At 48.0% G+C, this 23474-nt stretch overlaps 1 protein-coding gene across 4 annotated transcripts in view; it reads left to right on the top strand.

Moving 5' to 3' along the window:
• The first annotated feature begins 2165 nt into the window (after positions 1 to 2165).
• rmc1 (regulator of MON1-CCZ1) overlaps positions 2166 to 23474 on the top strand; it is a 43606-nt gene continuing 22297 nt past the window's right edge. The window contains exons 1-10 of one of the 4 annotated variants that reach the window (XM_078397974.1): positions 2166 to 2303; positions 7971 to 8083; positions 9268 to 9344; positions 16793 to 16877; positions 16971 to 17027; positions 18131 to 18217; positions 19980 to 20120; positions 20858 to 20961; positions 22554 to 22643; positions 23002 to 23107. In XM_078397974.1, the coding sequence (XP_078254100.1) occupies positions 16794 to 16877; positions 16971 to 17027; positions 18131 to 18217; positions 19980 to 20120; positions 20858 to 20961; positions 22554 to 22643; positions 23002 to 23107 (669 nt within the window). In that variant the 5' untranslated portion in view covers positions 2166 to 2303; positions 7971 to 8083; positions 9268 to 9344; position 16793. Of the gene's footprint in view, positions 2304 to 4051; positions 4325 to 7970; positions 8084 to 9267; positions 9345 to 16792; positions 16878 to 16970; positions 17028 to 18130; positions 18218 to 19979; positions 20121 to 20857; positions 20962 to 22553; positions 22644 to 23001; positions 23108 to 23474 lie in introns of all 4 variants that reach the window. The other 3 variants (XM_078397973.1, XM_078397970.1, XM_078397972.1) reach the window with 3 other exon arrangements.

The following is a 23474-nucleotide window of genomic DNA, read 5'->3' on the forward strand; positions in this document are numbered from 1 at the left end:
ATCGCGGGTAGGCTTAACGCCGTTGCTGACGCCCTGTCCCGCCCGGCCATTTCCTCTGTTGCTGCAGTGGGGGCTGAGGTGGATTTTCGGGAGCTAGCGGAGGCTCAGCGCCTGGAAGACATTGCCTCAGCGTACGCCTCCACCGCCTCAGGGTTGCGGTTGGCCCAGGTGGCATGCGGCCCCACAGGTACCACACTTTGGTGTGACGTTTCCTTTCCCCGCCCCCGCCCGGTTGTGCCGACCACCCTACGGTGTAAGGTTTTTGAGGCCATTTATGGCCTGGCACACCCGTCCATTCGGGCGACCTCGGCTATGGTGTCCGCCCGATTTGTCTGGCACGGCCTGCGAAAGCAGGTGGCCGCCTGGGCCCGCGCCTGTGTCCCGTGCCAGACCTCCAAGGTCCACCGCCACGTCCAGCCTCCGTGCCAGAATTTCGTGATTCCGCCCGTCCGTTTTTTCCACATTCATGTACATTTGGTTGGTCCATTGCCTTACTCTCCTGACAGTGGTAGACCGTTTTACTCGTTGGCCAGAGGCTTTTCTGTTGTCGGACACCTCGTCGGCCTCCTGCGCACGAGCCCTGGCGTTGCATTGGGTTGCCCGTTTCAGCGTCCCGGCCATCATCACTACCGACCGAGGCGCCCAGTTCACCTCATCCCTGTGGGTCGCGCTTGCGCAGCTGTATGGGTCCCGCTTGCAGCAGACTACCGCCTATCATCCCCAGGCTAACGGGATGGTAGAGCGTTTCCACCGACAGCTGAAGGCGTCCCTCTGTGCCCGCCTGACCGGCCCTGACTGGGCTGACCAGCTGCCTTGGGTCCTCCTCGGTATTTGCACGGCCCCTAAGTCCAATCTGGGTACTTCCTCGGCGGAACTCGTCTATGGCTCGCCCCTGCGGGTGCCGGGCGACATTTTTCCTCCATCCTCCGCCCTGACGTCTTCCGTCCCGTCAGTTTTGGCTTCTCTCCGGGCTCGGGTAGGTTCCCTGGCCCCGGTCCCGGCCTCCCGTCACGGGTGTACCGCAGCGCACGTCCCCGCGGACTTGCACGACTGCGAGTTCATTTTCCTCCGGCGGGATTCCCACCGGCCCCCTCTGCAGCCGGTCTACCAGGGCCCGTTCCAGGTGCTCAAAAGAGGGGCGGTCACCTTCACTCTGCACCCGACAGGAGCTTTTCTCGGTCTCCCGGCTTAAACCGGCCCACTTAGACCAGGACCATCCCGTTCTGGTGGGTCAACCTCCTCTGGCCGGCCCACCTGGTTTCCCAGCTGCGTCTTCTCCCCTGCTGCTTGGGCCTCCGCTGCCCCCCGGTCGTCTTTCCTCTGCCCCCTCCAGCTACGCCGCCTCCACCTGTAGGGCCCTCCCTACCTCCCCCTCCTGTTTCTCTCCCATCGCCTCCACCTACAGGGCCCTCCCCGCCTCCCTCGTCGCCGGGGGTACCGGCCTCCCCTCCCCGTACCCGTTCAGGTCGGGCGGTCCGGCTGCCCGTTAGGTACCCTACCGAGGGTTCTGGGGGGGGTCATGTAGGGACATAGGGATTGGCTGGGTGTTCGAACCCTCGGATTGGCTAACGATGTCACGAGGTGTGCCAGCGCGGGAGAGACAAGTTAGTCTAGTGTTGAACTCCGTCCAGTAAGGACGTATTCGTTGGTTGTCTACAGTTGTGAGTATTGCGTTTGTTATGGGGTTTTTGCCCATGCAAATAAACTCCGTCTTCAACACTCACCCGCTTCTGGACTCGCTACACAGGAAGGCCACGCTGCCCATCGTCAATCTGCTGTCTCTTTGGTCCCAGTTTGTGGGGGCGGAGTTGGACAAAGGTTTATCCTTTGTACTGTCTGCTGTGTGTGATTGCATCATCTGGACTGCTTTAATTTCGCTGTACTTTGTGTAGTGGCAATAAAGGTTTTTTACATTTTACATTGTGTCCCAGTAAAAACCATACACGACAGAAACATGCCCTCAGCCCAACTCATCCATGCCTATCAAGATGCTCCGGGCCATTGGTAATGCCTTAGATGGGGCATCTAGGTCAGCATTGGCTAGCTGGGCCGAAGGGCCTGTTGTTTTTTTTAGGTGCGGCAGTGAGTGCGCTTGCGCGATGCCGGCCGGTGTAGCAGCGAGTGCGCAGAGCCGGCAGTGTGGATGCCCCTGCGCGGTGCCGGCCTCGGCGCCTGCGTGGTGGGTGGGGAGCCGGCCGTCAGCGATGGCGCTGGGACATCATCTCGCGCTGTGCCGCAGCCCTGTCACCTTCGAGAAGGTGTCCGCCCTCAACAGCGTCTTCTTCGATGAGGCCAACAAACAGGTGAGGGCCCCGTCCTCACACACCCCCCCCACACCCTCTCCTCACACCCCCCCCCCCACACCCTCTCCTCACACCCCCCCCCCCACACCCTCTCCTCACACCCCCCCCCCCACACCCTCTCCTCACACCCTCCTCCTCACACCCCTCCCCTCACACACCCCCCCACACACCCCCCCTCCTCACCCCCCCTCCTCACACCCCACACACCCCTCCCCTCACACAGCCCCTCCTCACACACCCCTCCTCACACCCCCCTCCTCACACCCCCCACACACCCCTCACACCCCTCCCCTCACACAGCCCCTCCTCACACCCCCCACACACCCCTCACACCCCTCCCCTCACACAGCCCCTCCTCACACCCCACACACCCCTCCTCACACCCCCCTCCTCACACCCCCCACACACCCCTCACACCCCTCCCCTCACACAGCCCCTCCTCACACACCCCACACACCCCTCCTCACACCCCCCTCCTCACACCCCCCACACACCCCTCACACCCCTCCCCTCACACAGCCCCTCCTCACACACCCCTCACACAGCCCCTCCTCACACACCCCACACACCCCTCCTCACACCCCCCACACACCCCTCACACCCCTCCCCTCACACAGCCCCTCCTCACACACCCCACACACCCCTCCTCACACCCCCCTCCTCACACCCCTCACACCCCTCACCTCACACAGCCCCTCCCACCCCCCTCCTCACACACCCCCACACCCCCCCTCCCCACACCCCCCCCACCCCCACACCCCCCCCACACCCCTCCTCACACCCCTCACCTCACACAGCCCCTCCTCACACCCCCCACACCCCCCTCCTCACACCCCCCCCACACACCCCTCCTCACACCCCCCTCCTCACAGCCCCTCCTCACACCCCCCCACACACCCCTCCTCACAGCCCCTCCTCACACCCCCCTCCTCACAGCCTCTCCTCACCCCCTCCACACACCCCTCCTCACACCCCCCCACACACCCCTCCTCACACCCCCCTCCTCACACCCCCCTCCTCACAGCCCCTCCTCACACCCCCCTCCTCACACCCCCCCTCCTCACAACCCCCCTCCTCACAGCCCCTCCTCACACCCCCCTCCTCACATCCCCCGACATCCCTCTCCTCACACCCCCCTCCTCACAGCCCCTCCTCACACCCCCCCACACACCCCTCCTCACACACCCCTCCTCACACCCCCCTCCTCACAGCCCCTCCTCACAGCCCCTCCTCACAACCCCCCTCCTCACACCCCCCTCCTCACATCCCCCGACATCCCTCTCCTCACACCCCCCTCCTCACACCCCCTCCTCACACCCCTCTCCTCACCCCCCCTCCCCACTCCCCACACCCCTTCCCCACTCCCCACACCCCTCTTCCCACACCCCAAATCATTGATATATACCGTTCTTGGGCCGGGACCCTTCGTCAGACTGATTATAGTAGAGGGGAAAAGGTTGGTAAGAGAGGTGGTTGGCCTAGTAAGTGATAAGAGGATACAGGTGAGGGAGGGTTGATTCGGGTATGTGCCCCACCTGGGTTTTCACCCATTTTTCTCCTTCCCCCTATCCTCACCCCCACCCTCCTGATCCTTTTCACCTACCTACATTTTGCCAATCCCCTCATCTGTATCCACCTATCACTCCCAGACCTTGTCTCACACCATCACTCTTCCAGCTTTCTCCGTTCACAATAATCAGTCAGAAGAAGGGTCCTGATCCAAAATTTTATTTATCCATGTTCTCCAGAGATGCTGCCTGACCCGCTGAATTACTCCAGCACTTTATTTTGCTCAAGATGTCAGCTCTGGCAGTTCCCTGTGCCCACTTCCTCCCCCTGCTGTGGTCTGTAACGTTGGTGTAGCAGTGACACCAGACATTGGAGATGAACAACGGCCCCAGACTCGTGAAATTTAATGGCCTCACCATGGCTGAATCTCACACCATCAGTGTCCAGCGGTCACCACTTGGAATACAGTGCAGAAAAAGACCCTTCGGCCCAACTCGTCCATAACAACCAAGGTACCCCATCTAAACTAGTGTTTAGTAGTCATATGTACTGACAACAGAACATTTAAATTCTTGCTTGCAGCAGCTTAACAGGCCTTTCACACCATTAATATATCATAGAAACATAGAAAATAGGTGCAGGAGGAGGCCATTTGGCCCTTCAAGCCAACACTGCCATTCATTGTGATCATGGCTGATCATCCACAATCAGTAACCTGTGCCTGTCTTCTTTCCATATCCCTTGATTTCACTAGCCCCGAGAGCTCTATCTAACTCTCTTTTAAATTCATCCAGTGAATTGGCCTCCACTGCCTTCTGTGGCAAAGAATTCCACAAATTCACAACTCTCTGGGTGAAAATGTTTCTTGTCACCTCAGTTTTAAATGGCCTCCCCATTATTCTTAGACTGTGGTCCCTGGTTCTGGGTTCCCCAGACATTGGAAACATTTTTCCTGCATCTAGCCTGTCCAGTCCTTTTATAATTTTATACGTCTCCATAAGATCCCCTCTCATCCTTCTAAACTCCAGTAAATACAAGCCCAGTCTTTCCAATCTTTCCTCAATTGACAGTCCCTCCATCCCAGGGATTAACCTCGTGAACCTATGCTGCACTGCCTCAATAGTAAGGACGGTCTTCCTCAAATTAGGAGACCAAAACTGCACACAATACTCCAGATGTGGTCTCACCAGGGCCCTATACAACTGCAGAAGGACCTCTTTGCACCTATATTCAAATCCTCTCGTTCTGAAGGCCAACATGCCATTAGCTTTCTTCACTGCCTGCTGTACCTGCATATTATAAACAACAGTTCAAAAAATTGATGGCCCCAACACAAATTATTCCAGGATTGAGTGGGTTAGCATATGATGAGCGCTTGACAGCACTGGGCCTCTACTCACTGGAGTTTAGAAGGTTGAGGTGGGACCTCAATGAAACTTATAGAATAATGAAAAGCATAGATAGAGTGGATGTGGAAAGGATGTTTCCACTGGTGGGAGAGTTTAGGACCAGAGGTCAGAGCCTTAGAATTAAAGGGCGCTCTTTTAGAAAGGAAATGAGGAGGAACTTCTTTAGTCAGAAGGTAGTTAAGCTGTGGATCTCATTGCCACAGAGGGCTGTGAAGATTTTTAAGGCAGAGATAGACAAATTATTGATTAGAACGGGTGTCAAGGGCCTAATTCTACTCCTATAACTTGTGAACGCGGGTGTCAAAGTCCTTAGTGCAACCAAAAACACAGTCCACAGTTTAGTCTTGACTGGTTATGCTTAAGGTTGCTCCATATACCTGCCTATTGTACTTGTGTTTGAACTGATTGTATCTGATCTGTGTGCAGAGCATGTAAAACAAAACCTGTCTGCAGAACATGCAACACAAAACTTTTCACTGCACCTCAGTACATGTGACAATAATAAACCCTCTGTTGTAACAATATCAAGAGATGAGTAGACCCAAGCGCAGAGAAGACACAAGATTCAAGATTCAAGATAGCTTTATTTGTCATCCAATATTGGACGAAATTCAGTCACCCACAGTCCAACAATAAAAGCATTAAATAGGCATTAAAATTACACAACCCCAAAAACACACAAAAAAAGAAACCCATCAAAGAAACATCCATCACAGTGAGTCTCCTCCAGTCCTCTCCTCACTGTGATGGAAGGCCACAATGTATTTCCCTCCTCCTGCCGTCTTCTCCCGCGGTCAGGTTGTTGTGGTTGCAGGCCGCGCCAGACGGTCCGCAGCGGGCCGGCCCAAGGCGAGTCCCAGCCGCTCCCGCAGCCTCCGAAGACGGCCGGCTCCACTGATGATAAGTCCGATCCGGGCGGGCGAACACGCTGCTGCTGTTGCTGCACGTCGGGGCGGTCGTGGCTCCCAACATTGAAGCCCCCGCCCAGCAGAGAAAAATCCCGCGGCATATTTTAGGCCGCGCCGGACAGTGAAATGTCCGCGACCCAAGCCCCAGCGGGCGAACACGCTGCCGCTGCCGGAGCTCCCGATGTCGGCATCCACGCGGCCCAAGCCTAAGGCGAGTCGCAACCGCTCCCGCAGCCTCCGAGGACGGCCGGCTCCGCTGATGGTAAGTCCGGTCCGCGGGCTCAGCGAACCAGAGCCCAGGAGGCCGCCAACTCCAGGAGTTGGGCCGATGGTAGGCCGCAGCAGGAACGGAGACAACACCCAGAAAACAAAGGTCGGGTCTCCGTTCGGAAGGGGCACCTATTTACAATTTTACAGTTCCCCCCTTCCCCCCCCACATACACACATAGTACACAAACACAAAAACACGACATCACAACTACAATTAAGACAAAAAAACAACAAAAACACAAAGGCAAATGGACCGCAGGTAAGCCGCAGCTGCTATGGCAGCGCCGCCATTTTCAAGATTCAGGAGTAAGTTAAACTCAAAAAGGCTTTGTCTAGAAACCTGATAAACAGGAGTAGGACACAGCATGAGAACATCCAAAACTGAACAAAGACAGAGACAAACATCTGCATTTAAACTCAATAAGTGACACAGATGTTAATGACACAGAGCTGAAAATACTTAAATATAATTCAGCAAAAGCCAACACAGTCTGTTCCGCTCTCATTGATCAGCAGAGAGATCAGCAGGCACAGTGACATCTGTGTGTGTAAAAAATAAATAGTGAAGACAATTCAGACGGGACAGTGGTGCAGCTGGTAGAGCCGCAGCCTCACAGGGGCTCGATCCTGACTTTGGGTGCTGTCTGTGTATGGAGTTTGCATGTTCTCCCTGTGACCTCATGGGTTTCCTCCGGAGCTCTGGTTTCCTCCCACATCCCAACTCCGACACGATATGATAGAACTTTATTTATCCCAGGAGGGAAATTGATCTGCCAACAGTCATAAAAACACAAAATACATGAAACGTGAAATTAAAGTGACGAGTGGAAAGGATTGGAGATGTGCAAAGATTGCAGAGGGGAGTCAGTCTCAGTCTCCCTCATGACAGAAGGGGGAGGAGTTGTAGTTTGATAACCACAGGGAAGAAGGATCATTGTGCAGGTTTGTAGTACCAAACTGATCTCCCGGTGGCCGAGCACTTCAACTCCCCCTCCCATTCCCAGTCTGACCTTTCTGTCATGGGCCTCCTCCAGTGCCATAGTGAGGCCCACCGGAAATTGGAGGAACAGCACCTCATATTTTGCCTGGGCAGTTTGCAGCCCAGTGGTATGAACATCGACTTCTCCAACTTTAGATAGTTCCTCTGTCCCTCCCTTTCCCTCCTCCTTCTCAGATCTCCCTCTATCTTCCTGTCTCCACCTATATCTTTCCTTTGTCCCGCCCCCCTGACATCAGTCTGAAGAAGGGTCTCGACCCGAAACGTCACCCATTCCTTCTCTCCCGAGATGCTGCCTGACCTGCTGAGTTACTCCAGCATTTTGTGAATAAACAGGTTTGTAGGTTGATTGGCTACTGTAATTTGCCCCAGTGTGTTGGAAGTGGATGAGAAAGTGGGATAACATGGAACTAGTGATCGATGGTCGGCATGGGCTGAAGGGCCTGTTTCCATGCTGTATTTATAAAACTGAAAAACAATGTAGGTTTATTCCAGTCAGAAATGTGGCAATTTACAAAGGGGAACAATGAAATGGCAGAACGTTATAAAAAAAACCTGGTGTCTGTCTTCACAGAAAAGACTACGGGGAACTTCCTAGAATTGAGAGGGAACTAAGAGTTTAACGAAAAGGAGAAATTAAAGAAAATTGATATTCATTTAAGAAAATACACCCTTGAATACTTTGAGGTAATCATGAAAATAGTGGAAACATTCGTTGTTGTCATCCAAAACCCAGTGGATTATTGACTAGTTCGAGCAGATTGGAGACTGACTTTTGTCACTATTGAACAGCTAGGGGGAGAGGGAAGGGGGAACTCAGACCTGTGAAGGGAAAATGCTAGGGTCTGTTGTAAAAGACTTTGGAGACATCAAAGTTAACAAAGCTTTTCACTGTATCTAGTACATGTGACAAAACATGACATCTGTTGTCTAGCGCTCCTGGGATCTTGCCTACCTCGGCTTTTGCCTCCTTTTCACTGCTAACCTTTGTCCACCCATCTGCCAATCAAAACGCACCCCCTACTCACCCATATCCATCTATTACATGTAGAAAGGAACTGCAGATACTGTTTTATGCTGAAGATAGACACAAACTGCTGGAGTAACTCAGTAGGTCAGGCAGCATATCTGGAGCAAAAGGTATGGTGATGTTTTGGGTCAAAACTCTTCTTCAGACTGCTGAAAAACTGCCCTGACCCGAAACGTCACCATCCTCCTTTTTCTCCAGAGATGCTGCCTGTGCCGCTGAGTTCAGCACTTTGTGTCTGTCCCTACCTATTACATGCCAGGCTTTGTATCTCCTTCCTCCCCCTCCCATTCTTTTGTAGCTTTCCCCCCATTACAATTTATATCTGTCCTTTCCCTCCACAGAGTTACTCCAGCTCTTTGTGCTTCACTCAAGATTCCAGCATCTATTGTTCTTTGTGTCTCCATTATTCACTTCATAAGATCAGGAGACATAGGTGCAGAATTAGGACATTCGCCCCTTGAAGTATGTTCAGCCATTCGATCACAGCTGATCTATTTTTCGCCCTCAACCCCATTTTCCTGCCTTCTCCCCGTAACCTGTCAAGAACCTGTCAATCCCCGCTTTAAAAATACTCAATGATTTGGCCTCTACAGCCGTCTGTGACATTGAAAAGCACAGATTCACCACCATCTGGCAAAATAAATTTCTCCTCATCCCCATTCTATAGGTATGTCCTCTTACAGGCAAACCAGCGATTTACCATCACCCTTGATTCTAGAGCCTTGCCAGATTATCCATTTTGCCGGAAAATCGGTGGTGGATCTGTATTCTGAGGCTGCATCCTAGACTCTCGCACTTAAGTTGGTTGGACAATAGAGGGTCTTCCATTTTGCATTTACAGGTGTTTGCTGTTCGCTCAGGGGGTGCAACAGGTGTGGTGGCTAAAGGTCTGGATGATAAGGCCTCCATCTCTTTCAGGTAATATGTGCTGCGTGTTCTTCCATGACGGAAAAACGATTGTACTTTGTAGAACAACAATGGTTATAACAATGTGGCAGAAACCACTTTACTCATTTTTAGTGTTTAGTTTTAGTTTTAGAGATAGAGTGGAAACAGGCCCACCAAGTCCACGCTGACCAGCGATCACCCCGTACACTAGCACTATCCTACACACTGGACACAACTTACAATTTTTTACTGAAGCCTAATTAAGTAAAAAACCTGTACGCCTTTGGAGTGTGTGAGGAAACCGGAGCTCCTGGAGAAAACCCACGCGGTCACAGGAAGAATGTTCAAACTCCGTATAGACAGCACCTGTAGTCAGGATCGAACCTGGGTCTCTGGCGCTGTGAGGCAGCAACTCTACCGCTGCACCACTGTGCCACCCACAATTTATGATTTTACAAATGTTCATTATAACATGATGTTGCTTCTGATGTTTGTTGCAACCAAGTGTACAGAGAAAATTTGTGAGGATGTTGCCAGAACTGAAGTGCCTGAGCTATAACAAGAGGTTGGGCAGGCTAAGGCTTTATTCCTTGAGCACAGAAGGATGAGGGGTGACCTTATAGAGGTGTATCAAATCATGAGGGGAATAGATCGGGTGAATGCACATTGTCATTAACCCACAGTAGATCTTTAGATATGTGAAGAGGAAATGATTAGTGAAGACAAATATAGGTCCCTTACAGTCAGGGAACAGGTAAATTTATAATGGGAAACAAGGAAATGGCAGACCAGTTAAACAAGTACTTTGGTTCTGTCTTCACTAAGGATGACAAACAATCTCCCAGAAATTCTAGGGGACTGAGAGTCTAGTGGGAGGGAGAAACTGAAGGCAATCCACGTTAGTCAGGAAATGGTGTTGGGTAAACTGTTGGAACTGAAGGTAGATAAAATCCCCAGAGCCTGATGGTCTGCATCCCAGAGTACTTAAGGAGGTGGCCCTAGAAATCGTGGATCGTGGTGATTACTTTCCAATGTTCTATAAGCTGGATTCTGTGGACTGAAAGGTAGCTAATGTAACTCCACTGTTTAAGAAAGGAGGGAGAGAGAAAACGGGGATTATAGACCAGTTAGCCTTACATCGGTAGTGGGGAAGATGATGCTTGTCGATTATTAAAGATGCAATAGCAATGCATTTGGAAAGCAATGACAGGATCGGTCAAAGTCAGCATGGATTAATGTAGGGGAAATCATGCTTGACTAATCTTCTGGAATTTTTTGAAAATGTAACAAGTGGTTAACAGTTTTGGTCTCCAAATTTGAGGAAGGATATTCTTGCTATTGAGGGCGTGCAGCGTAGGTTTACTAGGTTAATTCCCGGAATGGCGGGACTGTCATATGTTGAAAGACTGGAGCAACTATGCTTGTATACACTGGAATTTAGAAGGATGAGAGGGGTTCTTATCGAAACGTATAAGATTATTAAGGGGTTGGACACATTAGAGGCAGGAAACATGTTCCCAATGTTGGGGGAGTCCAGAACCAGGGGCCACAGTTTAAGAATAAGGGGTAGGCCATTTAGAACAGAGATGTGGAAAAAAAAATTCAGTCAGAGAGTTGTGAATCTGTGGAATTCTCTGCCTCAGAGGGCAGTGGAGGCCAATTCTCTGAATACATTCAAGAGAGAGCTAGATAGAGCTCTTAAGGATAGCGGAGTCAGGGGGTATGGGGAGAAAGCAGGAACGGGGTACTGATTGAGAATGATCAGCCATGATCACATTGAATGGCGGTGCTGGCTCGAAGGGCCGAATGGCCTACTACTGCACCTATTGTCTATTGTCTATAAGTGGAATGGATAAGGGAGAGCTGGTGGATGTGGTGTATCTGGACTTTCAAAAAGCCTTTGACAAGGTCCCACACAAGAGATTAGTGTGCAAAATTAGAGCACATGGTATTGGCGGTAAGGTATTGACATGGATAGAGAACTGGTTGGCAGATAGGAAACAAAGAGTAGGAATTAACGTGTCCTTTTCAGAATGGCAGGCAGTGACTAGTGGGGTGCCGCAAGGCTCAATGCTGGGACCCCAGTTATTTACAATATATATTAACGATTTAGGAATTAAATGTGACATCTCCAAGTTTGCAGATGACACAAAGCTGGGTGGCAGTGTGAGCTACGAGGACGATGCTATGAGGCTGCAGGATGACTTGGATTGGTTGGGTGAGTGGGCAGATGCATGGCAGATGCAGTATAATGTGGATAAATGTGAGGTTATCCACTTTGGTGGCAAGAACTGGAAGGCAGATTATTATCTGAATGATGTCAGATTAGGAAAAGGGGAGGTGCAACGAGACTTGGGTGTCCTTGTACATCAGTCATTGAAAGTAAGCATGCAGGTACAGCAGGCAGTAAAGAAAGCAAATGGCATGTTGGCCTTCATTGCGAGAGGATTTGAGTTTAGGAGCAAGGAGGTCCTACTGCAGTTGTACAGGGCCGTGGTGAGACTGCACCTGGAGTACAGTATTGTGTGCAGTTTTGGGCTCCAAATTTGAGGAAGGACATTATTGCTATCGAGGGAGTGCAGCACAGGTTCACCAAGTTAATTCCCGGGATGGCAGAACGGACATATGCTGAAAGAATGGGTTGGCTGGGCTTGTAGTCACTGGAATTTAGAAAGATGAGAGGGGATCTTACAGAAACATATCAAATTCTTAAAGGATTGGACAGGCAAGATGCAGGAAAAATGTTCCCGATGTTGGGGGAGTCCAGTACCGGGGTCACAGTATAAGAATAAGGGGTGGGTCATTTAGGACTGAGATGAAGAAAACCTTTTTTACCCAGAGAGTTGTGAATCTGTGGAATTCTCTGCTACAGAAGGCAATGGAGGCCAATTCACTGGATGTTTTCAAGAGAGAGTTAGATTTAGCTGTGTAAGAAGGAATTGCAGATGCTGGTTTAAACCGAAGATAGACCCAAAAAGCTGGAGTGACTCAGCGGGACAGCATCTCTGGAGAGAAGGAATGGGTGAAGTTTCAGGTCGAGACCCTAGATTTAGCTCTCAGGGCTAAAGGAATCAAGGGATATGGGGAAAAAGCAGGAACGGGGTACTGATTTTGGATGATCAGCCATGATCATATTGAATGGCGGTGCTGGCTCGAAGGGCCGAATAGCCTACTCTTGCACCTATTTTCTATGTTTCTCTGGTAGGGGAATCAAGAAACAGGGCATAGATTTAAGGTGAGAGGGGAAAGATTTAATAGGAACTTGAAGTCCAACTTTCTCACACAGGGTGGTGGGTATATGGAACAAGATAGTTGAGGCAAGTAAAATTACAACATTTAAAAGACATTTGGACAGTTACATGGATAGGAAAGTTTAGAGGGATGTGGATAGACACAAAATGCTGGAGTAACTCAGCGAGACAGGCAGCACCTCTGGAGAGAAGGAATGCGTGACATTTCAGGTCGAGATCCTTCTTCAGACGTTTTAGAGGGAGCCAGGTTCAGAAAATGGGGCATTTTGGTTGGTTGGACCGAATGGCCTATTTTGTGCTGTATAATACTGTGAGCCTATGCTGACACTCTGTGACACATGCCACTCTTTACCATAGGATTTACTGGCTACCAAAGTATCTATGATGCATTTCAATCAGCGTTGTGGATTTGAGAAATGTTGCTTTTATCAAAGTTTTTCAGAACAGAACTCTTCTGTAAATTGAGGAATTACTGCATAGATTCACTTTAAATTGTATTTGGGGTAAAAGTGCAGGACCGAAATCCTCCATAATGGTTCTCAGACACATAAAACTGATATTAAAATAACATTTTTTCCCACGCGAGCAGTTGGCCACATTTGTGGAGAGGGAGGGAAACTTTAGAATAATTTTCCAGAGAATTTGGAAAGCTGGTGGTGGAAGAACAAAGGGTCAAGGCCAAGTCATGAGTGTTTAATTGTCATATTTACCGACCATACAACAAGTAAATTATTACTGGCAGCAGCTTTTAGGTTTAGATTTATTATTGTCACGTATACTGAGGTACAGTGAAAAGCTTTGTTTTGCATGTTATCCAAACAGATCAGATAATCCAACATTTTGTGAAGCTTCCTTTGTCCCGCCCCCCTGACATCAGTCTGAAGAAGGGTCTCGACCCGAAACGTCACCCATTCCTTCTCTCCCGAGATGCTGCCTGACCTGCTGAGTTACTCCAGCATTTTGTGAATAAATATATAGATCAGATAATACATTACATAGATACAATCAAATCAAACTCAATAGATAGAGCAAAGGGGAAGATACAGAGTGCAGAATATAGTTCTCAGCATTGTAGCACATCAGTGTAATGTCCGCAATGGGGTAGAGGTTTAGTTTAGTTTAGTTTAGGGATACAGCATGGAAATAGGTCCTTCGGCGCACTGAGTCCGCACCAACCAATGATCACTACATACACTATCGCTATCCTACACATTAGGGACAATTTACAATTTTTACTGAAGCCAAATTAACCTACAAACCTGTACGTCTTTGGAATACGGGAGGAAACTAGAGCACTCAGAGAAAACCCATGCGATCACGGGGAGAACGTACAAACTCCATACAGACAGCCCCCTTAGTCAGGTTCGAACCTGGGTCTCTGGCGCAGTAAGGCAGCAATTCTACCGCTGCGCTACCCTGCTAAGGTGAATCGGACAGTATCCTAGCTTATGGAAGGGCCATTCAGAGTCACAGACCCATTAATGCAATAACTAAAAGATAAGTATTCAATAATGAATAAATACAACAAATAATGACTGTGCAGGTAACCATAATAGTGCAAAAACGGAAGCCCATAGTGCAACCAAAGACACAGTCCATAGAAGGTCACAGCTGCAGAGGTTAGTGTTGTGCAGTGTTCAAGAGCCTGATGGTCGCTAGGAAAAAGCTGTTTATGAACCTGAAGGTCACGGTTCTCAGGCTCCTTTACCTTCTTCCCGATGGTAGCAGTGAGATGAGAGCGTGCTTTGAACTTTTGTATCTTCTGCCTGACAGGAGAGGTTGGTGTGGGTCTTTGATGATGCTGGCTGCCTTTTTGAGGCAGTGCCACCTTTAGGTTCCCTCCGTAGTGGGGAAGTCAGTACCTGTGATGGACTGGGCAGTGCCTATAACTATCTGTGATCTCCTTGGTTCCTGGGCATTTGAGTTGCCGATCCAGGTGTGATGTAACCAGTCAGTGTACACTCTACTGTATACCTGTAATAGTTTGGTAGAGTACACGAGGGAAGCTAGTGATGGGTCAGAGGGTAGAAGTGAATAAATGTATGGAACGTTTAAAGCAATGGGGAAGAAGCTGTTCCTGAATCTGGTGATACATGCTTTCAAGCTTTTGTATCATCCTGGTCAGCACGCAGCAAGGGCTTTTCATTGTACCTCGCCCGGTACACATGACAATAAACTAAACTCAACTCACAGGGGTGGGACTGGTCTTTGATTACCCTGTTGCAAAGTGAGCTGACGGACAGGTGATGCAGCTGTGAGTGTGTTGTTGGAGGCAGCAGTTTAACCTCCGCAGAGAGATACCTAGCAGCGGAGGATAGAAACCAAGCGGTTCCTGGTTGTGGTGGAGTGTTACAGCTGGACTCCCCGCTGGTGACATAAATGATAGAAATAGTTCCGCTTCATTCTCTGGAACCTTCATTTCACTTTTTGCTTTAAGCTATGAATAAAATGGAGAAGTGGTCTTGTTCTAACCTTCTTAAAAAGTCCCTTAACTAATCTGTGACAATCTGGTTTGTCTTGGAACGTTGCTCTTGCTATAAATACATGTATTTATATCACCTTCATTGTACTGGATTCATGGAGCGATCGGTGCTTAGGGTTTGACAACAAGCCAGTGAGGGAAAATGTTCAGAAGCTTGCTGGGTTTTGACTCTCAGCCATCTGAGGACCAATAGTTTTCAGGGCTGTGCGGCGAGGCTGGTGGGGAACGGAGCAGAGAGATTACTCTAAAGTGAGCTGGCATGGACTCCTTGGGCTGAATGGCCTTCATTGCTATGTTATTACAGAGGACAGGAATGGTGGAGATTTGAATGATCTTGAGTGTACAGGGAATTCGAAAACAGCTAGTGTGGAAGTTGGGTGGCACAGTGGCGTCGTGGTATAGTTGCGCCAGAGAACCGGGTTCAATCCTGACCAGGGGTCCTGTCTGTTCGGAGTTTGTACGTTCTCCCTGTGACCGCACGGTTTTCTCCGGGTGCTCCGGTTTCCTCCCACACTCCACAGTTTGTAGGTTAATTGACGTTGGTAAAGTTGTTCCTAGTGTGTAGGATAGTGTTTGTGTACAGGGTGATCGCTGGTCAGCAAAGACTTGGTGGGCTGTAGGCCATGTTTCAGCGCTGGATAAAAATGTAGCTGGTCTGAAAAGTAAGATTGTAGATGACAAAATATTTAGTGGAACAGATAGTGGGGAAAGTTGTTAAAGGATATAGCAGGACATGGATCATTTGAAATTTAACGGAGAAATATCTTATACTTGCGTTTGACTTGATTGTACTCTTAGGAAGCCGGGGTTCAGCCTCCACCCACCGCCCCCTCCTCTCCCCATCACCGCCCCCTCCTCTCCCCACCACCGCCCCCTCCTCTCCCAACCACCGCCCCTTCCTCTCCCCACCACCGCCCCCTGCTCTCCCAACCACCGCTGCCACCTCCTTCTCCCTCTGAGTCGTCGACACCTTGGAAACGACAACAGGTGAGAGGGAGGGAGCCCGATGGTGACTGAGGGGGAACACTGAAACAAACAATGCTGGAGTAACTCAGCCGACTGAATCAGTCTGAAGAAGAGTCCGAATGTCACCTATCCGTGTTCTCCAGAGATCCTGATCAGCTGAATTATTGCAGCACTTTGTGATCTTTAAGTGGGTGAAAAAGGGCTCGCTGTTGCATCTTGCAAATCAGGAGTGGGGTCGGAAGCAGGAGCTCTAAAAGGCCGTGGAGACGGTGGAAGTCGGGATGGGTCGGCAGACCATTCTTGTCACATTCACTTTACATTTTATATATTTTAAATTTAAGTTTCTGGCACTCCATGGTGCTTTAGAGCCATAGAGGGGAGTCATTAGTGTGTCAGGGGTATATTGTCATTTTATTATCACGTGACCTCTGTTAGTCCAGAAAAACGGATAATCCAGAAAGGCTCGAACCGCCGGTGCCAGAAAATTGGTGTTCAACTTGTAGAGTGATAAAGAAGGCGTATGGCATGCTTGCTTTTATATGTCGGGGCATTAAGTTATGAGTCAGGAAGTCATAATGCAGCCTTAGAATCCATAAGACATCGGAACAGAATGAGGCAACTCGGCTTTCGCGTCTGCTCTGCCAAGTTGGTCACAACAAACAATCCCTAATTTGGGTACACTAATTCTAATGGGAATTCCAGGCTTCACCACAGAATGGTACACACGCCGATAATAAACTCATAGCAGCAAAAATCTTTTTTTGTTGTTCTTTTCAAAGAATGGAAGACAAAGGAGAAGTGAAGTGCATCAAATTTTCATTTGGGAACAAGATTTTAGCCGTGCAGCGAACACCAAAGGCCGTGGTAAGGAAGGATGCACAACCTGTTTCTTTAAAGGTCTGTTTTGAACGAGTGGACCTGTCGTGGTGTGAACTAACATCTCTCATCTTTTTGTAGGATTTTATCAACTTCATTCCTGATCTGCCTCAAACAGAATACTCACAAGAATGCAAGGTAATGAAGTTATAGAGAGATACAGAACAGAATCAGGCCCTTTGGGCCATCAAGGCCATGCTGACCACAAACAACCCATTTACAATAATCCAAGAATTGGCCCCATTTAAAGGTGTTGGTCCTTTTTTTTGGATGTGATGTGTTTAGTTACCATCGTTGGAATTGTACAACATAGAAATAAGCCCTTCGGCCCATCATGTCCATACTGACCTTTTTGCCCATCTATACATAGCCCATTATCAGATCTGTATCCTTCCACTCTTTGCCCATTGACGTGCCTGCCTAAATGTCTGTTAAACATGGTGATTGTATCTGATTCCACCATCTCCTCTGGCTGTGAGTTTCAGATATCAAACACTCTGTGGAAAACCTCCCCCCCCCCCCGATCCCGTTGCAAACTCCTCCCACAATTCCTTGTTTTTGATACCTCCGTCATGGGAAATATATTCTTTCTACCCTTTATACTTTCATTGTATATACCTCCATCAAGTCATCCTCAGCCTATTTCACTCCAGGAAAAACAAGCCTAGCTTATCCAATCTCTCCTCCAATTCAGGCAACATCCTGGTGAATCTCCCCAGCACTCTCTCCAGCACAATCATATCCTTCCTATAGCGTAACGACCAGAACTGCGCACACTACTCCAAGTGCGGACCAACCAGAGTTTGGTAAAGTTGCAACATGTTGTCCGAACCCTTGTATGCTGTGTCCTGACCTGTGAAGACAAGCATACCTTTATAGTCAGTATACTATAATGCCTAATTATAATTAGAATGCTTAATAGAGCCTATATAATGCCTGTATAAGCCCTTGCCCGCCGTTCTCCTGGCCTGCATTCTCCCTGTCCCTGGAACCTCTGTACCCTGGACTCCCACAGTCATGCACTGTGATTCTAATAATGATGTAATCCCAAGTGCTGGCAATTAACGGTTTTAATTAATACCTCGCGTAGGAATGAACAGCAGAGGCTGGTTTATACCAAAGATAGTTACAAAAAACTGGAGTAACTCAGTGGCTTAATTATTGTTTTCTTCTTCAGTCTAAAATGTGACTTTTTCTGTTCCCAGATTAAAATACATCTTTTCATTCTATTCCTTCTTTAGACCAAAAATGCCAACATCCTGGGCTTCTGTTGGACTAGTACGAGTGAAATAGTATTTATCACTGACCAGGGAATTGAATTTTACCAGGCAAGTAAGATCTGAGCAAGCTACCAGTTTTCCAAATACTATTTCATCCTTTCCCCACTGTCTCTCGCCTCTCCACTAGGCAAGTCTTTGATTATGTTAGTATAGTTTGGAGATACAGCGCATAAATAGGCCCTTCTCCCCTCCGAATCTGCGCTGACCAACGATCCCTGTACACTAGCACTATCCTACACACCAGGGACAATTTTTACTGAAGCCAATTAACCTACAAACCTGTACATCTTTGGAGTGTGGGAGGAAATCGGAGCACCCAAGGGAAACCCACACAGATATGGAGAGAACGTACAAATTCTGTACAAATAGCACCCTTAGTCAAGATTGAACCCGGGTCTCTGGCGCTGTAACGCAGCGCCACTGTGTCACCCGTGGTGTTGTCTGCTCTTCCGAGGCAGCTTGAAGTGTAGATGAGGAGAATGATGGAGAGTCTGGTCTTCTTGTTCTTGCGTTTGAGGCAGCAGGTTATGAAGTTGCTTCTGCTTCTGCTGTCTCTGTTTGTTGTCGTTCGCCTGACTGAGGTCAGTTGACAGGGCTCACCACAGTGAGGTTGACAACGTGAGCCCCCGAGTCTGGTCTGTATGATGGACTGAGCTACATCCACAACTCTGCAATTTCTTGAGCAGAGCTGTCCCCAAACCAAACTGTGATGCAACTCGACAGTATACTTTTTACTTTGCATCTGTAGAAGTTTGCAAAAGTCATTGGAGACATGCCAAATTTCCTCAGTCTCCTAAGGTGTGCCTTCTTGGCTGTTGTATCAATGTGGTAGGTCCACGACATGTCATTGGTAAAATTAATAGGCACTTGAAGCTCTCAACTATTTCTGCTTTGGCACCATTGATGCTGATTGGAGCATGTACAACAAGCTTCCTGACTTCGCTAACTATCTCCTTCATCTTGCTGACATTGAGGGAGAGGTTGTCCTGACACCATATTAGTAAGTGTCCTAACATTGCATGCCTTGGTTACACCTGTTCGGATGTGCCTTCTCAGAACATAGTTCAAGAACAGACCCTTCGGCACGCAATGTCTATGTTGAACATGATGCCAAGACTAATTCTTATCTGTCTGCACATAATCCATATCCCGCCGTTCCACGCATATCCATGTTCCTATACAAAGGTCTCTTCCATGCCACTATCGTTTCTGCCTCCATCACCACTCCCGGCAACATGTCCGGGCACCCACCACACGATGTGTAAAAGAAAAGTGCCCTGCATATCTCCCTTAAACTTTACCCCCTCATTGTCTTTGATATTTCCATCCTGGGGAAAAATGTTATGACTGTCTACTCTATCTAGGCCTCTCATAATTTTATCCACTTCTATCAGTTTAGAGATACAGCATGGAAACAGGCCCTTCGTCCCACAGATTCCATTGATCACCCATACGCTAGTTCTATATTATCCCACTTTTGCATGCTGCACACTATGGCCAATTCACAGAAGCCAATTAACCTACAAACCCACATGTCTTTGGGAAGTGGAGCACCTTGAGAAAACCCATTTGGTCCCAAAGATAATGTGTAAACTCCACAGTCAGCACCCGAGGTCAGGATCGAACCCAGGTCTCTAAAGCTGTGAGGCAGTGGCTGTACCAGCTGTTCCGCCTTAACCCTGTCTCCCTGCAACCTCCAGTATTCCAGCGAAAATAATCTAAGTTTGTCCAACCTCTCCCTGCAGCAAATACCCCCTGATACAGGCAATGTTCTGGTAAATTCAGTGGTTGTTGTTTTTGTTGTTCCCAGGTACTCCCTGACAAACGTTCTTTAAAACAACTTAAGACACACAGCATCAATGTCAACTGGTACATGTACTGTCCCGAGACGGCAGTGCTCCTCCTGTCCACCACCGTGCAGGGTAATGTCCTACAGCCATTTACATTCAAGGTAAGTTGGGTGCTGTGCTCCAATCAAGCCCCCATCATCTTTCCACACCTCTGCTCACTGCTAAAAAAAGGATGCACATCCACTGGTATTGGTTTTTATTGTCACATGCACTGAGATGCATTGAAAATCTTTGTGTTATGTTCAGTTAAATCATACTTGTTCTGAATCTTTTTATGTCTCTAGTTTTCCTATCCCCTGTCTCTCAGGCTGAAGAAAAGTCTTGACCCGAAACGTCACCTATCCATGTTCTCCAGAGATGCTGCCTGACCCGCTGAGTTACTCCAGCATTTTGTGTCTATGTTGGTGTACACCAGCATAAGCAGTTCCTACACATACTACAGAGTCGTAGAAAAACATAAGTGCTGGAGTAACTCAGCAGGTCAGGCAGCATCTCTGGAGAACATGTATAGGAAGGAACTGCAGATGCTGGTTTAAACCGAAGATAGACACAAAAAGCTGGAGTAACTCGGCAGGTTAGATGCTGCCTGACTTGCCGAGCTACTCCAGCTATTTGTGTATCTTTGGAGAACATAATGGCATCCTTCCTATGGCAGGGAGATCAAAACTGAATGCAATGCTCCCAAGTGCAGCCATACCAGTGTCATGTGCAACTGTAAGAGAGATTGATTCCGACAGATTGATCTTCTGTTCAGACAGACAAGCTCCCCTTGTGTTGTGAGAAATTGTATATGTTTAGTTGTGTAGCATGATCCAGTGACTTTAATTTTACTTACCAGAGCGGAACAATGACAAAAATGCCAAAGTTCGAAATCGAATTGCCTACCTCTCCCAAGTCTGGAAACCCCATTCTCTCCGATAGAGATATAATTATGGCCAGCGTGTAAGTACGATATGATACAATAGAACTTTATTTATCCTATGAAGGAAATTGATCTGTCAACAGTCATAAAACACAAGATACATGAAACATGAAATTAAAGTGATGAATGGAAAGGATTGGGGATGTGCAAAGATTTGGGGGTGGGGGGAGTCAGTCTACACTACGACAGAAGAGTGAGGAGTTGTGCAGTTTGATAGCCACAGGGAAGAAGGATCGCCTGTGGCATTCTGTACTGCATCTTGGTGGAACCAGTCTTGCTGAAGGTAGTCCTCATGTTGACCAGTGTGTCATGTGTAGTACACATAGTCTAAGTAACACACTGATGGTATATACAACACCCTCGGCTGCGAGGGAGCCTGGTTACTTAGTTACTGCTAACTTTATTATAGTCATACAGTATGGAAACAGCCCCTTTGGCCCAACTTGTCCACACCAACCAACATGCCCCATCTACACTAGTCCCACCTGCCTGCATTGGCCCATATCCTTCCAACCCTATCTTGTCGATCTACTTCTCTTCTTCTAGCGTTTGAGGCAGCAGAAGTTATGAAGCTGCTTCTGCTTCTGCTGTCTCCGTTGTCGTTCGCCTGACTGAGGTCAGTTGACAGGGCTCACCACGGGGAGGTCGGCAACATGAGCCCCATCCTATCGACGTACCTGTCTAAATGTTTCCTAACATGTTGCCATAGTACCTGTCTCAACTAATTCCTCCGGTAGCCCGTTCCTTACACCCATAACCCTTTGTGTAACAAAAAAGGTTATCCCTCGAGTTCCTAGTAAATTTATCCCCCTTCGCTTTAAACCTATGTCCTCTGGTTCTCTATTCCCCTACTCTGGGCAAAAGACTCTGTGCGTTTACTCGTTGTGATTTGCTGTTGAAGACCACTGGAGCAAGTATGTCTTCAATGAAATTAGGTATGTGCAGTTTTAAATGAAACTCTTTCTTCATAACTTAGTCATACATTTTGTGTAAGGAAAAAGCAAAATAGAGAAAACAAAACAAAACAATGTTTTCTTTGTGTTGTAAAAAGTATTTCTGTTTAATAACCTTTCTATAAATAGCAGAATATACTCATGATAGGCCTGACATTGTACATGCAGTCCAAGAACTACAGACTGTTGGAAATAATAGTCTTTTTTTACACATGAACGTGTACGTGTACGCAATGCAATGTGTACACGCATTTGGCGTGCATACTTTTTTTTGCTGAAAAGTTGCATTACGCGCCATATTATGAATCTTGATGTAAATTTCTGAATTTTGGACATCAAAATTCTGAATTTGTAAAATCAAATGTTGGGAGGTCTGAATTATGTACCTGCACTCCTCTACTCTACAACACCCCCTAGAGCCTACTGTGTAGATCCTGCCCTTATTTGACATCCCAAAATGCAACACCTCACATTTCACTGTATTCCATCAACCATTTCTCAGCCCACCTGCCCAACCGATTAAGATCCTGCTGCAATTATTGATAAAATAGTAATACTCAGCCCCTTGTTCTGTAAGCTCACCCTTTTTTTGCAATGTTTCGTAAGGCATTAATTAATTAAGAAGTCAATAACCTTTAACCATTGCTTTTTCTCACAAGGTATGGCCAACTGTTCGTCCTCTACTTGAAGCATCAGCCAAGGGCTCCCAACAACCCTGGTGCAGAAGTCATCATGTATTATTTACCCAGGTAAGACATGGTTGTTGGAATCATAATCAGTTAGCACTGTACCTTGGGGAGATTTAAACTTTACTTCAGACTTTGGAAAACAGTGTGGAATCAGGCTCTTCAGTCCACCGAGTTCGCGCCGACCAACGATCACCAAGTGCACTAACACTATCCTACACATAGGGGACAATTTACAGCAGCCAATTATCCTGCAAACTTGCATGTCTTTGGAGTGTGGGAGGAAACTGGAGCACCTGCAGAAAACCCACATGGTCAGAGGGAGAACTCACTCATCAGAGGGAAAACCCACATGGTCACAACTTCACCGCTGTGCGACTGTGCCGCCCTGGTCCCTGAATGTGTCATATTTTATTTACAGGGAAGGACAGTGTAAGAAAATGCATATATTGAAACTAAACACCGTCGGAAAATTTGCTTTGAATGTGGTTGATAACTTAGTGGTGGTGCATCATCAGAGTTCTCAGGTAAGATTTGTATTTCCCAATTACTAACCTCACATGGTATAGTTCCAGAATTTACCTAGCATTGGTAAAGGATCAAGAATCAGGAGCAATAGTCGGAATAGAAAGGGTGAATTTGCCCAGAGTAGTGGAATCCTTGGAGCAGGAGACTGAAGGGTGATCTTATAGAGATGTATAAAATCACAAGTGGTGAATATACAAAGTCACAGTGCAGAGAGATCAAGAATTAGAGGACCTCAGTGCAACTAAAAACAGCAAATAGTAGATTGTTGCTGAGGTAAAGCTGTTAGCGTTGTGCAGTGTTCAAGAACCTGATGGTTGCTGGGAAGAAGCTGTTCTTGAATCTGGAAGTCACGGTTCTCAGGCTCAT

This window comes from Rhinoraja longicauda, chromosome 4, assembly GCF_053455715.1.
Source record: "Rhinoraja longicauda isolate Sanriku21f chromosome 4, sRhiLon1.1, whole genome shotgun sequence".
NCBI lineage: Eukaryota > Metazoa > Chordata > Chondrichthyes > Rajiformes > Arhynchobatidae > Rhinoraja > Rhinoraja longicauda.